This window comes from Toxotes jaculatrix, chromosome 19, assembly GCF_017976425.1.
Source record: "Toxotes jaculatrix isolate fToxJac2 chromosome 19, fToxJac2.pri, whole genome shotgun sequence".
NCBI classification, from domain to species: domain Eukaryota; kingdom Metazoa; phylum Chordata; class Actinopteri; family Toxotidae; genus Toxotes; species Toxotes jaculatrix.
The window spans coordinates 7,314,805-7,329,684 of record NC_054412.1 but is presented as its reverse complement, the minus strand read 5'-3'; the positions used below and the strand labels follow the sequence as shown (position 1 = coordinate 7,329,684).

Below are 14,880 nucleotides of genomic sequence, written 5' to 3'. Positions count from 1 at the left end.
TGTATCCTGGAGGTTAAAGGTTGAGAAAGTGGGTTTGAGAACAGATCTCTGGTCCTAATTCTGTCTTCTGAGAATTCCCTCTGAATGGAAACATCTGGTATTAGGGAAAGTGAACAAGTGCTCTCTCATCTACCTTAAGAACTACTGCTGCTCTTTGGGCAAGGTATTTTATCTCCATCTGCTCCTGCACAGGCCCCAATCAGCACGAACGTTTGTGTGCAGCAGCATACACGTTGCTCCTCGGGTACATGAGGATGAAGCTTCCTCCCCTGATCAGTATGGAGGAATGGAGCTTGCTCCCTGGCACACTGCCACACTGTCGGCTAATGATAACTGACTGACACTGAAATCTAAAAGGTCACGGGCAAGGTTTTCACGCACTTGAAAATTACTTTGGCCTTTCAGACTTGGTGTTGCAATAATGGAGACATTATCGTCTTTGATAGCTGCTCATTAGCACATAATAGTGGAGTGATTGCTTGATATTTTTGTCATAATCAGCTAACAAAGAGTGCGTCTGGATTTAGTTTTTCAGGTAATAAACTGAGTGCGATCATAAATAAATAGTGAAACAGCTTGTTCAGAGGTTACATTTCAATCCAAAATGCATTTATTTTACACTTACCGTCACTAGTTACTTTGCAGACAAGGATTTTACATTTAAAACATCAGATGAGCTTATTGTCAAATAATCTACTTAATAAACAATAGTACATATTGCATCAGTAAAGAAAATCTTATTGTATTTATTATATCTTCTGCATGATGATCACTTTCAAGTACATTTTGTTGATACAATTACTGTCACTTAAAGATGCATTAATCCAATTTTTTTGTGAACAATGGGTCAAATTACTATCTGTAATGTGAAAGGTGATATGCACAACATTTTAACCCATTAAGAATCATCACCATCTGTGCATTCCCCCAAAGCACAATGGAGCCTTTTAGCATCTTTCAGCTCATTGTTTTGATTTTAATGGTGCCGCAGCTTTGGTAGTTTCCTGCACACTACCATTCCATTGTCCAAGATGGTTGAACCAAAGATTATGGACTGAAGCGCAATTAATCACCAAAAGGAAAATCCCAAGACAAAGTGTCTTCTCTAACAAGACACACATCGATCAATGGACACATCTGTTCTTTATCTGCGCTGCAGTGGTGCACCCCTATTCTTCAACCTTGATATTTTACAGGTCACACTCACCTTCCTACGTCAAGTGTGTTTGAGCTCAGGCTGAAATAAGAAAAAGAGGAAGAGGAAGAGAAAAGGTTGTTAGACTCATTAAAAGCTTACCTGAAGGTGGGTGAGAGGAGTCACACTGTGGCTGCCTTCCGGAGCTTGAGGCCATTACCATGCAAGCACTTAACAACAGTAAAACACTCCCACTGAGCCCTTTATCAACCTTCCCACGCTTTTTTACTCAGGATTGACAGTGTTTTGTTTATGCCTCAAACCTGTGCGTGTTCAGGACCAGCATGCATTGCTGCTTACGGCACTCATCTAACATGTATAATCAATTTTACCATGAGCGGTTTTCAGGTGGCGAGTGTAGAAAAATAGCATGGGCCTATGCATTAACCTGCATCTTCATTTATCATAATCCTACATGCATTTCATTCATCTCATTCTCCTGCTCATAAATCATGGCTCTACGTGACAACATAAACATGGGGAAAGGAATGTGCTGTTGCCTTTGTGCATTATCTCATTATTTGCAAAGAGGGCAGAGGCAGCTTCCCCTACTGTATGATTGGTTGTTGTAAATGGCCTCCTGTGGTCCCCAGGGAAATGGGCTATTAGGAGGCTCTTCCTAGATGGACGCCGTGTTTAACACTGCCACAAATCGAGGCTATTTTATTGCAGGAATAAAGGTTTTGATGGAGGCTCCCTCCATATCCAGAGGCATACGGAGAAAGACAAGAACCACATGGAGAACACATTAACCTTCAAAGAAATATAACAGCTATTTATCCATCGAAATGTCTGTTCAAAGATAAAAATAAGACAGTAATTGTGGAGGTAATTGTGAAGACGCAGTTGAAAAACAGAACAAAAAGGCTTCCCGGGTTCAAAGAAACAAAAATGAAAAATATCAGGATGAAAACAACTTAATGGTGACTAAATTAATGGAGGACACAAAGCAGCAGTGGTGATGGGTGTTATGGCTGTATCTGGTTTTTCTCAACCAGATACAGCAGGATGATTAGACTATTGATGACAGACTGGACATATAACATAAATAAGCACGGTTTCACCCGTATAACACAAAGACATTTTCTCTCTTACCTCCAGTGGTATAACTGACTTAAATTGAAAGATATTATTGGCTTTATTTGTCCAGATTCTGAGCCATCAGTTACTGAAATATCTGTCTACAATAGAGGTGAATCCAACTTGTTTTTGGTGCTCATAGCACTGAAAAATTAGATTCAAATAAATCATCACCATGTTTGTCCATAATCACTGTTCTCAGTGTCACTCCAGATAATCCACAGATCTGGTTGTGGACAGTTTTTTTTATAGAACTGTTTTCTAAAAACTGTTGTCTGTTCTTTTTTTAAATGCTGCGAGCACTACAAACAAAATTTGATTCACCTTCATTGTACTTGGGTAGAAGCCAAAATCTCAGATCTCAGACAGATATCTGAAGACCTGGATATATAAACACAAAACAATGGTACTGTACCAAGGTGTGGTTTGGTCACTGACGTTCGAAGCAGGTGAGTGCTTCAGACGTCATACGAATCACCTGATTGGTTCGGTTTGTCATGTGAATCACGTGGCGGGATCGAGTGTGTTCAGGGATAGAATAGCTCTGTATAGTGGCGGTCATTTGAATTTTTCTTTGCAGAGTATGTCGGTTTGTTGCGTTTGTTAGGTGTTTTGAGAGTTAGTTGTGTTGATAGTGTATTTTTGGAGAATCAGGTGATTCGTATGACGTCTGAAGCACTCACCTGCTTCGAACGTCAGTGACCAAACCACAAACACCCCTAATTTATTTATATTTGTTTATATATATGTTTCATGTTGTCTTGAAGGGAATGAAAAAACAATTAAGGGGGTAGGATGAATGAAGTGATGTCATAGAGGCGGGGTTAGGGAGTGACGTCATAAAGGGGCGGGGTTTACGCCACGTGGTGGGGGGTTGGGGGGTCATAAATTAGGGTCATAAATCACCTTTTTGGCATAAGGGTGTACCCTTATTCTCTGACAGACAATATGAAGCTGTAGTAGCAAAATCTCTGAGCGTATTAACTCACACAATGGTGTTTTCTTGCTTTTGAATGAATTCAGCTTTTTATTTATAAGAGTAAGACTGTCTCAAAAGTAACATAGCCTAATCCATATACAGATAAACAGGACCCACATCTGTGTTTTTTCATTAGCCCGCCCCCCAGGAAACAAAGCAGTTCTGATCTCCCACTGACATCCACATAGCCTTCATAAAAACGTTACTGACAGATCTTCTGCCCCTCACCTAACTTCTGCCATTCCCCTTAGAGTATGCACATCCACTCTCTGTAATGACTATGTAAATATTCCTCTGCAGTGATGCACTGTGTACGATCCCCGCAGCTTTGATGTGAGGCTGCTGTAAGAGGAAAAATCTTACTTGTAAATACTCCTGTCACCACTGTTCCTTTTCTGTCTTACTCTGTAATTTTTTCTCTCCGGGGATGGCAGATTGATCTCCACATTGCCATCCATCTGTATTCGCCCACAGTGACCCACGCAGGGGGACAAACGGGGCCAAGCGAGTTTAATTACCTCTGAGCACAAAAGACAAGGACACGGCATTTCATCACAGTTTGACGTCTAAAGCTCCTCGATGACTCCTCGGCCATAGGTTTTTATGTCGGCTCACTGATATCCTTTCACATTGAGCTCATATGGATTATCATCCAGCTCCATCTGTCCTGAGGGGCTTTATGCGGTGTCCATACCAGGCCTTTCACCTGTTGTTGGGGTGGTTGGTATGGAGCCATGCAGAGGTGCCTGCAGTCATCGAAACTTGTTCACAGCATGTGGAAACAAGACCAAGGCTACCGAGGAGGGAAAATATGTCACTGGTGAATGTAGATAGGGACAGCTGTTTCTATGGGTGGGCTGAAAAGGAGTAGCTAAAAAAAAATAACTGTCATGAGCACATGCATTCCTTTAAAGAGAATAATATGTAACTTTCTGACAAGTTTATCCAAATATCTGTTTTAGAAAATAATTATCATAACTGTGATCAGCTTTCTGTGTGTGGTTGTTGCATTTTTCACAAGATGGAGATCACATTTTTGAATGAAAAGTAAACGCTCAAGGCTGCATATTACAGTAATGCAAAGCTGTCAAACTCTGACACATGGAAAATCCATGTCTGAGACAGAGATGAATCTTGCCTCTAAGAGGAGCCATAAGTCTGATGACGCCCTTACTAAATATTGTTTTTATGACCTGCCATCCTAAATGAATTGTAATCATTGTGGCTAGCCACTACAGGACAAGGATGTTCCACTCCATAAAACATCATTGTCTCTGGATGAGATAATCAGCAGTGGCAAGTGCATCAGCCAGCAGGTCAGATCTATTGCTCCGGCTTTGGTCTCTCGAGGCCAATTTCCTTAATTAGATGTCCATACATTTATCAGCAGAAGTGACACAGGGCCACTAGAACATGGCTGATGCAGTGTAATATGCCCTTTGTAAGCCATTTTTGAAGCGGGGACCGTCAGCGAAGGGCATGAACCAAGTGACTATGAGGAAAGAAAGAACAACTTGTGCCAGACAGTATGCAGACACAGCCATACCTCTTTATTATGCAAACAGCGATACACAGGAGAGCTGTTTCTTTCTTTTATGTGTTACTGTTTACAACCTTCTAATTGAAACCTGGCAATGGATGGATTGATTTTTAAATAAACTGAGGCTGCTATAACAAGCTTTTGCTTTGAACGAGTTATTTGAAGCTGTCAGTGGACACAGCCCTCAATGCCCAGGTTCAACTGGAGAATGGGCTTGGTAGAAATGTGAAGCGTGTTATTTCAAACTGTCGAGGCCTCATCAAAGTAGTCAGCGCAACAGCAATGTGTAAAGCAATAAGGCACCAACCCCATCTCCCAGCATGCCCCAGCAGCATATGCAGGTATAGACAGCACCCTGACTGAGATGAGAGTGCACAGGCTCTCGGATTTGCTCGGGGGGCATCGCACAGCCCCAGAGAGGAGCAGCGGCATAGTAATATACAAGAATGCACAGTGGCCTTCGGTCGCGGTGCTGCTTGAGCATAGCAACATACCAGAATGCACAGTGGCCTTCGGTTGCGGTTCGCCCGTGCCAAAAACCACCACTGAGCATGGCATTAAGACTGGAAATAGGGTGAAACATAATTGAAAACAATAATTAACAAAAGCAATATAGTATAATGAGAAACTATGATACATTGAACTAATATAATGAGTTCATATACATTTTGTTGCTCCCACTGGTTTAAGATATACAGCGTAACAGATGAATCTAATCAGACAGATATTTTCAAGAAGAGAAGATCAGATGTTACTCTCCCATGAGCCTTTGTACACAGATACTTTCTTAGAGAAGCAGAGGGCTGGTTGAGGGCAGACATGTCATTAAGCGTATTGAGTAGGAGCCGCCACAGATGTTTCCACTGAGTTAAGGCCACCTCACCTCCTTCAGACTCAGCCTTAAACTGCGGTGGCCCAGAACCACCCGGTCTCTATTTCACATTACAAGGGACTGTAAAAACCTCTCGGCTAAGAACCTGAAAAAAAAAAGGCCACAACTTTCCTGCCAAATCTCAAGAAACTGAACTTACACTGGGATTAAAGGCAGTGCTGAACTCCAGAACACACACTTTCTATTTTTCCTCTGTTTTCCTTTGAAGTAAATGGTTTTTGGAAACAGGTTTAAAGGTTTAATATGTCCACTGAGGCCATCTTTCGAGAGCACCTATCACAATTTAATTTTACACTCAAGAGCCTGTGAACACAAATCTTTATTTTCGCTGAAACAAAAGATAAAAAGTAATAGCTACTGCTGTAATCCACCAGGATACTCATATCTGATTTATATGAAATGGTGAGTTCATCATACAGACACACACCTCAGTCTCAGTGCACCTATGATTATAGCTCAGTATTCTCTTGCAGCTGTCTCCAAGCAGAAACCTGTAAACTTGTAAACCCTCATTCAGCTCTCTGCAGGAGCAGAATCTCTGCTTCCGACCACATCTCTATTAGTCCCTCAGATGAAAAAGAAACTGGCTCACCAGTGAGAACCCTTTTCAAGGCAAATCACTTTTCTCATATTGCATTGGCAGTTTTATTTTCCCCTCCATTTTTATGAGTCCAGGGGTAATGTAGCAGTTAACTGCAGAAAGCTGCACTTCATCTTCACTGGTCAGTGTTTAGGTTGCAGAGGCACAACTGTATTGATTCTATTGTTTAACACTACACACTGACATCTTGAAAGGCTCTGGCATGGTCAGCTGCAAGGCCATTTAGTAATGCATTTGAAACAATCCATTGACTGGGCACAAGTTATTTGATTTTCTAAATGAAAGTGTATCATATTCTGCATGTTCTATGCGTTTGCTGAGCAATTTCTGATCCGCATTGTAAACCCACAAGGGCAGACGTGATGATGTTGCAAGAGAACATTGAGCGAGATAAAAGAAGTGGAAAAAGTGATAAGGTTAGGGGAAAAAGAAGATATGGAAATAATTTTTGCACGCGGGTTGAGTGGGTTCAGTGCATCATCCTATTCTGCTATTTGGTAGAAGGTCATATTTAATCTATGTAATTATTGCCATGCAATTTTATGCAGCTCTCCGCCTGAATCAAAGTGCTCCAGGGCGCACCTACGCAGTGTTTTAAACATTCCTATTGAAAAAAAAAAAAGAAACTCATTCTGCACAACAACGTTCCCGGAACATGTTTTTCCTCTTCTTCTGAATCTGACATCAGGGAGATTACCTTTTCCCTCTCCTGCAGCTGAAAATATCTGAGATAGAGCTCAGAGGGGTGGGCTATTAAACCACAGCATTATGCACACACATTCTTATTCAAATGAATGTGTTTGACCATTTTCTGCAGGAAATGAATCCATTAAAATATCCCCTTTGTACCGTTTGAGGGTAGACATTGTCTGCTTTTAGTGTGGTCCTGAGATCAGTATTTATCCTTGATGTATTTGATTTCTTCTCTCTCACTTTCTTTAATTTTCTTTTCTCTTATTTGTGAACTGGATTCTGATGTTTGAGCCATTGGGATTTGATATGTCAGTCTACAACATTACTTAACAGAAATACCAAATTTTGTGATTGAAACGGCAATAAAAGATGCTGTGAAAACTTTCACTGGAAATGTGAATGGACAACTCTCTTTTTCTTTTATAACCACTTCTTAATAGTTGTGAACACAACATATTTACACAACAAACTTAGCTTTTGTTTGTTATTAACTTCTATTTGTGTATATCATTTGTTTACAGGATAGCCATCTACAGGGGTTCCCCTATTTTTAGACAGGAGACATGAGTAAAAGAAGATCCCTGTCCTAAAGGTCGAGGGAGAAGGGAAATGGGATAGGCGAGTCTCTGTGTGTTCGTGCTGTACTCAAAATGGTTGGGTGTAACTCAATACCAATGTGACAGTACGTCACCAGAAAACAATCAGAGCCTGGAGACAGCTGGATGGGACACATGAGTTTCAGGAATTGCCTTGATTATCTGAAACACATGCAAACTCTAGCTGGTGACACTCATCTTTCTAAGAATATCTGCCCTGAAATCCCTAGTTAAATTACTGTACAATAGTGTAGCAGTTGGAAGTATCTGAGGGTTTATGCCTAATGTCATACCGTGTTTATTTACAGCAGCCCACAAGCAGAATCCATCATTTAACACTAGGTTTAATTAAATATTGAAATGGACACACAGCTGAATGATACTGAAAAAAACATGGCATGCCATACACTTTTCATCATTGATCATTCTTCTCCACCCTCACTAACTGTGCAATGAAATGTGAGCAAGACAATGTAAATGCCATTAGAACCAAAACAGAAAAGTCATTTAATGGTCAAGTGGACAATTTCAGGAAAATGCAACAAACACACACATCCACATAATTTGTAATCCTTTCAGTCTCTTTCGAGGATGTAGAGCAATCTGTTTTGCACATACATCAGACAACTTTCTATTCAAAGTCGTACTGTATGAGTCAAGTAAAACTCCTTGCCCACCACAGCTTTAGAATAGTCATAAAAAGGATCCATTTTCACTCAAAAACAATGTCTCTGGGTATAACAACTATGGCCACCTAGAAAGATGTATTGATTTAATAACAACAACCATTAGCTGGCTGGAAATTCTCACAATAATTGTGACTATACTGGTGGAGGGACAATGATCGGCACAATTTCGTGTAAATGCTCAGGAATACCTCTTATCTTAAACACCCACTGAACGCCACGGATGACCAGCATGTGGGTGTAAAAATTGGTGATTAGCCAGCAGATCACAGCAGGTCATTGTAGAGTAGACCATACATGGCTGTGGGTATATGTGTAAAGTAGTATGTGTGTGTCTGTGCAATTATTTGTGTGCACTTGCAGGTAGGCGGTGGAGAGTGGGGGGTTATATGCCCGTGTGTGTGTGTATGCTTGTAAATCTAAATTTGAACGTGAAGGTGCATGTGTATTTGCATGTGCATCTGCTGGAGGAACATTGTTCCGTTACACAATGCACGCCTTTGACATTCCAGCTCCACCTGTCAGCGTGTACAAAGGCCTTTCTCCAAGCCTTTGACATGTGTGAATCTGCTACTGGCCAGGAGAGATAGCAGAGTCCTGTAAAGGACATGTGTGGGTGGACAGCCTGCAGAGTCCTGCCTGACCTCCTTCGTGATCTTTCTTTCAGGCAGCATAACTTAGACTGGAGCTCAGTGGAAAGCAGTACTGAAGAGGTAGCTGATACTCTGTCCCTGCTCTCTTATTAATCTGACAAACTGACATCCTGTCCGAGTGATGAATGCAGACACCCAAGGCAGTAAGATGTATCACCCTTCTTTAATCCATTTAAATGTGACATGTAATGTAGTAATCACAGTACTTCAAATTTTACATCTATGACCTTTACTTTTAGCTCCCTCATCAGGCCAAACGCTGTCATTTTTACCATACCTCCGACAACATATCATCTACGGTTTCAGGTCCAACATAAAATAATGTGAACATTACATTCCTTTGTTGCAGTTGTATTTTGTGACAAAATGTGTGTGTACCATTTTAACCTTTTCATGGACTGAAAACTTTTTTTTTTTAGGCTGGAGTGAAGGTTACAGTTAAATTTAGGCAACTTTTTTACTGTACAGCACTGATACCCAACCAGAGCTACTTGTACTTCAGAGGCTATGCTATGTGCATTATGCTAACAAGTTTACGAAAAAATTGCGGCCTAGCTGAACTAATTTGAAAAAAAAAAACAATCAAAGAAGAAATTATGATCAGATATTTTTTAAAAAGACCTCTTTAGTGTTCAGTAACTGAGCAACAAAGTCTCAACAGTCATCTTAACGTAAGTACTAAAAGCTTGAAATTGTTAGTTTAAATTATTACAAATTTCAGCCATTTATCCGTCATTACTCATGTAGATAAACATATTACTTTTAACTACTTGAGTCATTTACTATTGTCACTTATCCCTTTACATGTAAACAGTTGAAATACTTGGCTAAAAGTAATGCATAAATAATCAGCTAAAAAAAAAAAACAAACAGCTAAAAGTATTAGATAAACAGTTGAAATGGTTAGCTTGAAAATAGCTTAAAGAGACTGCTGAAACATCTTCCACTTTAAGTTACAGAAGCACAAACACTAACCTGACCAAACCAACTCCAACACTGACAGTTTGAAAAAAAACCCAAAAACTGTACAATGTCCACTTTTATATAATTAATAGTGTGACATTAATCCAGTTTTAATTAAATGTAAGACTTTTGGAACATGACAAGCTGATCATTTGGAGGAACATCAGATGAAAATTTGGGAACCAATGCTGTACAGTTTGGCTAAAATTGGAAGAAAGGATTCAGTCTTAATGAAGATTTTGGTTATATGAAAATGTAACCCACTGTTGACCAGTTGACCACAGTTAACCCATGACTTCAGGGCAAATATCACCACCCGTCAGCCACTCAAACCATCTTCCACTGCACCATTTCACTGCAAAGCCACCTGCTGCACTTGTCATCTGCATAAACCTCATTTATAGATGGAAACATCACTTTTACTGTTCACAAGGCATATATTTACATTCAAGAGATGATGCTTATTTCTCAAAATTTCACCAAATAACACTGGGCACAGAAACACAATCTTGACACAGACCGTTCCTTCAGGTTTCAGTAAAGTCAAACCGTTGACATCTGTGAATTAAATATGTCCAATTTTAATTAGCTCTCCCACTGTGCCAACTGATGTAGTTTCTAAAGATTGTTCTATTTGTGCAGCAGGTTTCATGTCACTCAGACAAAGGGTGTAGGAGTTGAAACCTTTCAAATTGTGAAAATTTTACCTCTAAATATAGCCCCCATTAAGCCAATTTAGAATTCATTTTTAAAACATGGTGTGAAAACATCATCCCTTCAAGTTTAATCAGATTAAGAGTAGTAATGCACTAAGACACATGTTTGACAGGGAGATACAGCCCTATTAAAATGCTCACACTTTCTGTGTTATGTTGATAACCTGCTGACTTGATGATGCACGCCATTTTGATGAATCACTAATAAAAAAAAGTCCTCTTCTTTTCATTTTTTAAATTTATTTTTCATCCTTCTTTGCCACTTTTCAGATTTTCAGGATAGCTAGTCTGTCCTTTGAAAAACTAATTTTCAAGATTAATGACCTATCATTTAGGATTAATTTTGTTTCATTTCCAGGTTCTTGCTCCTTCACCTCACTCTTGGTGGTCAAGGTTATTCCACTGAAGGAGCAGCAGAGTGGTGACGGCTGCTGCAAAATTTAAACCCATTAAGGGAACATGTCCTGCAGCCAAGGATGCTTCTGAGGTCCCGGTGTAAGCAACATGATCCAAAGTAGAATTGCAGTGCACTGACACAGTCCCCGCTTTTAACATTCCTGCGAAGAAGGGTTTTAAATCTGGTATGTTGCCTCACAATCATACAGTGTCAGTTACAAAAATTACACAAAAAAGATCACAAGCATACACAAAAATGAGCAGCCCTGATGATATGTTGCTTTTATTTTCCCTACAATACCCCATAGTGTATCTTTAATGTGTTTGTGGTGCTCACAAGAGACTTTGATGAAATGTATGGCATTATAATTCTCTGTCACTTTTAAACCCCTTCAGTTTTCCTTCTGTTTTGTTGTCCTTCTTATACCTATGATGGGGTGACTACATTTCTCTTTTCTCCTAGAGGACCTACCTATTTTCATTTAAAAAAAAAAAAAAAAAAAAAAAAAAACATTCATTGTGATATATATTTCTGTACAGAGGAATAAGCTACAGTGCAGTCTACAGTATGAGTGTGAGGACTGGGGATTGGGGGTGTTATATAAGAAGCCTACAAGGGGAATCAGTGTACTGGCTGTTCAAACAGTACCCCTCAGCCTACAGGGACTCACTGCGCAAAGGCACAGCTCATCAAGTCAATATCTCACACATATGTCCGGTTGATAGGCGCAGTTTCTCAAAATAAGCTCCTCTGGGGCCATTACTGCGGTTTCTACGCGGCTATTTACAATCTCAAGTCATCATGGTACCATTAACCCGGAACTGGCGGGTTAAGTTAGATTAAGTCGGAAACGAATAATTAAGTGTATATTTTGTTGTTGATCTTTGTTTGCAAAGTCTTTTTGAATTCTGCAGGGCTTTTACTGTTCATGAGACAAAATATTCGGTGGCCTCGGCTGTGCTTTCAAAGCTTGTGTCCTTGCTGGGGGTCGGTATGCCAGCCCCTCCCCTGGGATCCTTCAGCAAGGGGATGTATGTGTCACTGTGACAGGAGCGCATGGCGTTGTCCCACACCCCTGCACCGCAAACGTGTTTATGGGCGCCGGATTCTGCCGTCAGTTCGCCGGCGCCGGAGCGCAGCGCCATCAGTTCAATCTCGTGCTTGGCCGCAGTCTCCAGCACCTGTTGCTTGTTGTAGAACATGACAAAATTGTTGATGATGGGGTGTATGGGCAGCGCTATGGCGATCACCCCGCACAGGAAGCTGATGGCCGCGTTACACCTACCTAAAGTGGTCTTGGGGTAGACGTCTCCATACCCCACTGTGGTCATGGTGATCACAGCCCACCAGAACGACTGTGGGATGCTGGTGAACAAGGTATCCGGGTGGTTCTGCTCCATGGTGTAGCCCAGTGCAGAGAAAAGGAAGACCCCCACACCCATATACATCAGGAGCAGCCCGAGCTCTTTGAAGCTGCTCTTCAGGGCAGATGTGAGGGTCTGGAGTCCAGAGGAATGGCGTGCCAGCTTGAAAATGCGCGCTATGCGCATTATGCGTAAAGCCTGCACGGCCTGCTGCACGTTAGCCAGCTCCATGACTCCAGCACCGAAAGAGGTCAGAATCAGCACCACGAAGAAGGGCATGATCGCCATGAAGTCGATGATGTTCATGAAAGCCAGGACGAATTTTATTTTGTTCGGGGAGGAGATCAGACGTAAGATGTATTCAATAGTGAACCAGCCGATGCACACCGTCTCAATGACCTCCAGAGTCGGGTGCTCCGTGAGGTTACCCTCTGAGTCCTCCACCTGCAGGTCGGGGATGGTGCCGACGCACATGACCACGGAGGAGACGAGGATGAAGATGAAAGAAACTATAGCGATTATGTGCGCAGGCAGCGAGGATTCCGGTTTTTCCATCAGTCTCCAGAGACATATCTGGAAACGCTGCCAGCCTCCTGCATGCGGATCTCCCTCTCGGTCCACCAAGATAGTTTTCACTTTCTCTGCAATCTCTGCAAGTTCATCCTCCACCTCTTTCAGGTGGCTTTTGCAACATTCATCCAGAAAATCTGAGCCGATTTTCCAGAACTCCATCTCCTTCATAAAACAAATTGGACAGATGCCTCTTTTCATATGTATCTCCCCATAATAATAAAGCTCAATTATGCACTTAAATGCTTCAGGGTCTCTGTCAAAATAAAATTCTCCAGTGTCAGGGTCGTAGTCGTCACATAGTAAAGATATTTCATCCGAAGACTTAAGTGAACAGTCCACCAGTTCTGCCAGCCGGGTGTCCGGGTAGCGATTCAACACGTCCCCATACAGCACCTGTTTCACCCCGCCGATGTTAACAACAATCTCTGACTCTTCACTGGCTTCGGAGCCGTTGCAGTCCGCATACCGCGTCCTCTGGATCCCCCACATTATGTTGACAACAAGTCAACAAAACAGCCCAACTGGTCGAGAGTTTCACGCCACTGTTCACTGACAAAGTAAAACGCAAGTCACCAGACGCCCCGGCGCTGTGCGTAAAACCTGCTAAATCCTCTAATCTCAGTGTGTAAGTAGAAAAAATATATACATAGAAGAGGTGACTGCAGCGTCAAGTCTCTTCAGTTCAATACAGCCGTGTTTGGCAGTGAACAGTGCGCCTGTGCGCTCTGACAAAGTTGGCATTGAAGTGCGCGTAATGTCAAGTGAGCCACAACCATACCACGGGACTTCCGGCAATAACTTTCAGAACAAAACGATCACAGGACAACAATGTAGAAATTAAAGTCCCTCCCTAAATGTAAGGTGTCTTAATACCAGTGGTGGAGGAAGTGTGCAGATCCTTTACGTGGGTAAAAATCAGTGATACTATAGTGAAACAATTCCCAGTTACAAGTAGAAGTCCAAGAACTGCCCACAGCCAACTTTCCTTCTATTCCTTTTACTCCAGTTGTTACAAACTTCCTGTTATTTACACGCCATATCTGCTAACTTACAAAAAAGTATTTCAACATCTGCTGTCAAGGTTCTCTATGGTCACTGTCAGCTCCTGTGGTGAACTCCTACAGTGAACAATGGAATGGTATGGGCATAGGATGGTTTTTAATTAATTATTGAGGCGTATTGCTAGGTTCCCTTCATATTCAGTCCATGAGACAATGACCTCAAGAGACAACTTAGCCAGACTATGCTTTTATTTGGAAGGCAAACTCTGTCTTCCGGTCGTGCTGTGCGTGTCTGTGTTTGTGTTGGTGCGGCGCAGTGCAGCCAGGCGCAGCAGATCATAAATATCCGCGGTGTGTAATGAATTGTGAAGTAGCAAACAGGGGAACCGGGGATACGCACTCCGCTGGGTTTTCGTGGCAGTTCGAAGCGCAACAGTTAGTTAAAGGTAATCGACTAACGGGCACCACTACACCAATACCCCAAACCAACCCTTTTTAAAACAATGGCCTCTAAAATCTTTTTTTTTTTCCATACCACAGACCTAGACGCATTAGCCATCATCCATTTTGAATGTATTATAAGCTGTCACCAAATAACTGAGGAGACTCGGGCTAAGTGATGACCACTTTGTCTGAGAGAGAATAAAGGCTCTATAAATATTAGATCATGGTTAAAACCTGTATTTTATGGCTCTTTAGTGATGACAAGTGATAGTGGTGGTTGGGGATGAAAAGTAGTCGAAAGTTCACCACCGAGTGCCATTAGTGGGAGCATTACGGGAATGAGTTGGTTTTTCCAAGGCTATCGGGCAGAATAATGTTTCTTACAACTTGTACTTCGAGTACTACTGAACGGTTCTGCAGTCAACTACACTGAATAATTGATTGGCAGACTGATGATACAGCATCTCAACAGTGCATTGCCTTGCTGTGTGTCTCCACCTAGTGACC

The 14,880-nt window shown here is 41.6% G+C and overlaps 1 protein-coding gene across 1 annotated transcript; it reads right to left on the bottom strand.

Moving 5' to 3' along the window:
- Positions 1-9,884: 9,884 nt before the first annotated feature.
- LOC121199637 (potassium voltage-gated channel subfamily F member 1-like) lies at positions 9,885-13,594 on the bottom strand. Its single transcript, XM_041064503.1, has one exon. It carries the CDS (start codon positions 13,415-13,417, stop codon positions 11,918-11,920), a length of 1,500 nt encoding a protein of 499 aa, XP_040920437.1. The 5' UTR covers positions 13,418-13,594; the 3' UTR covers positions 9,885-11,917.
- Between the last annotated feature and the right edge of the window lie 1,286 nt (positions 13,595-14,880).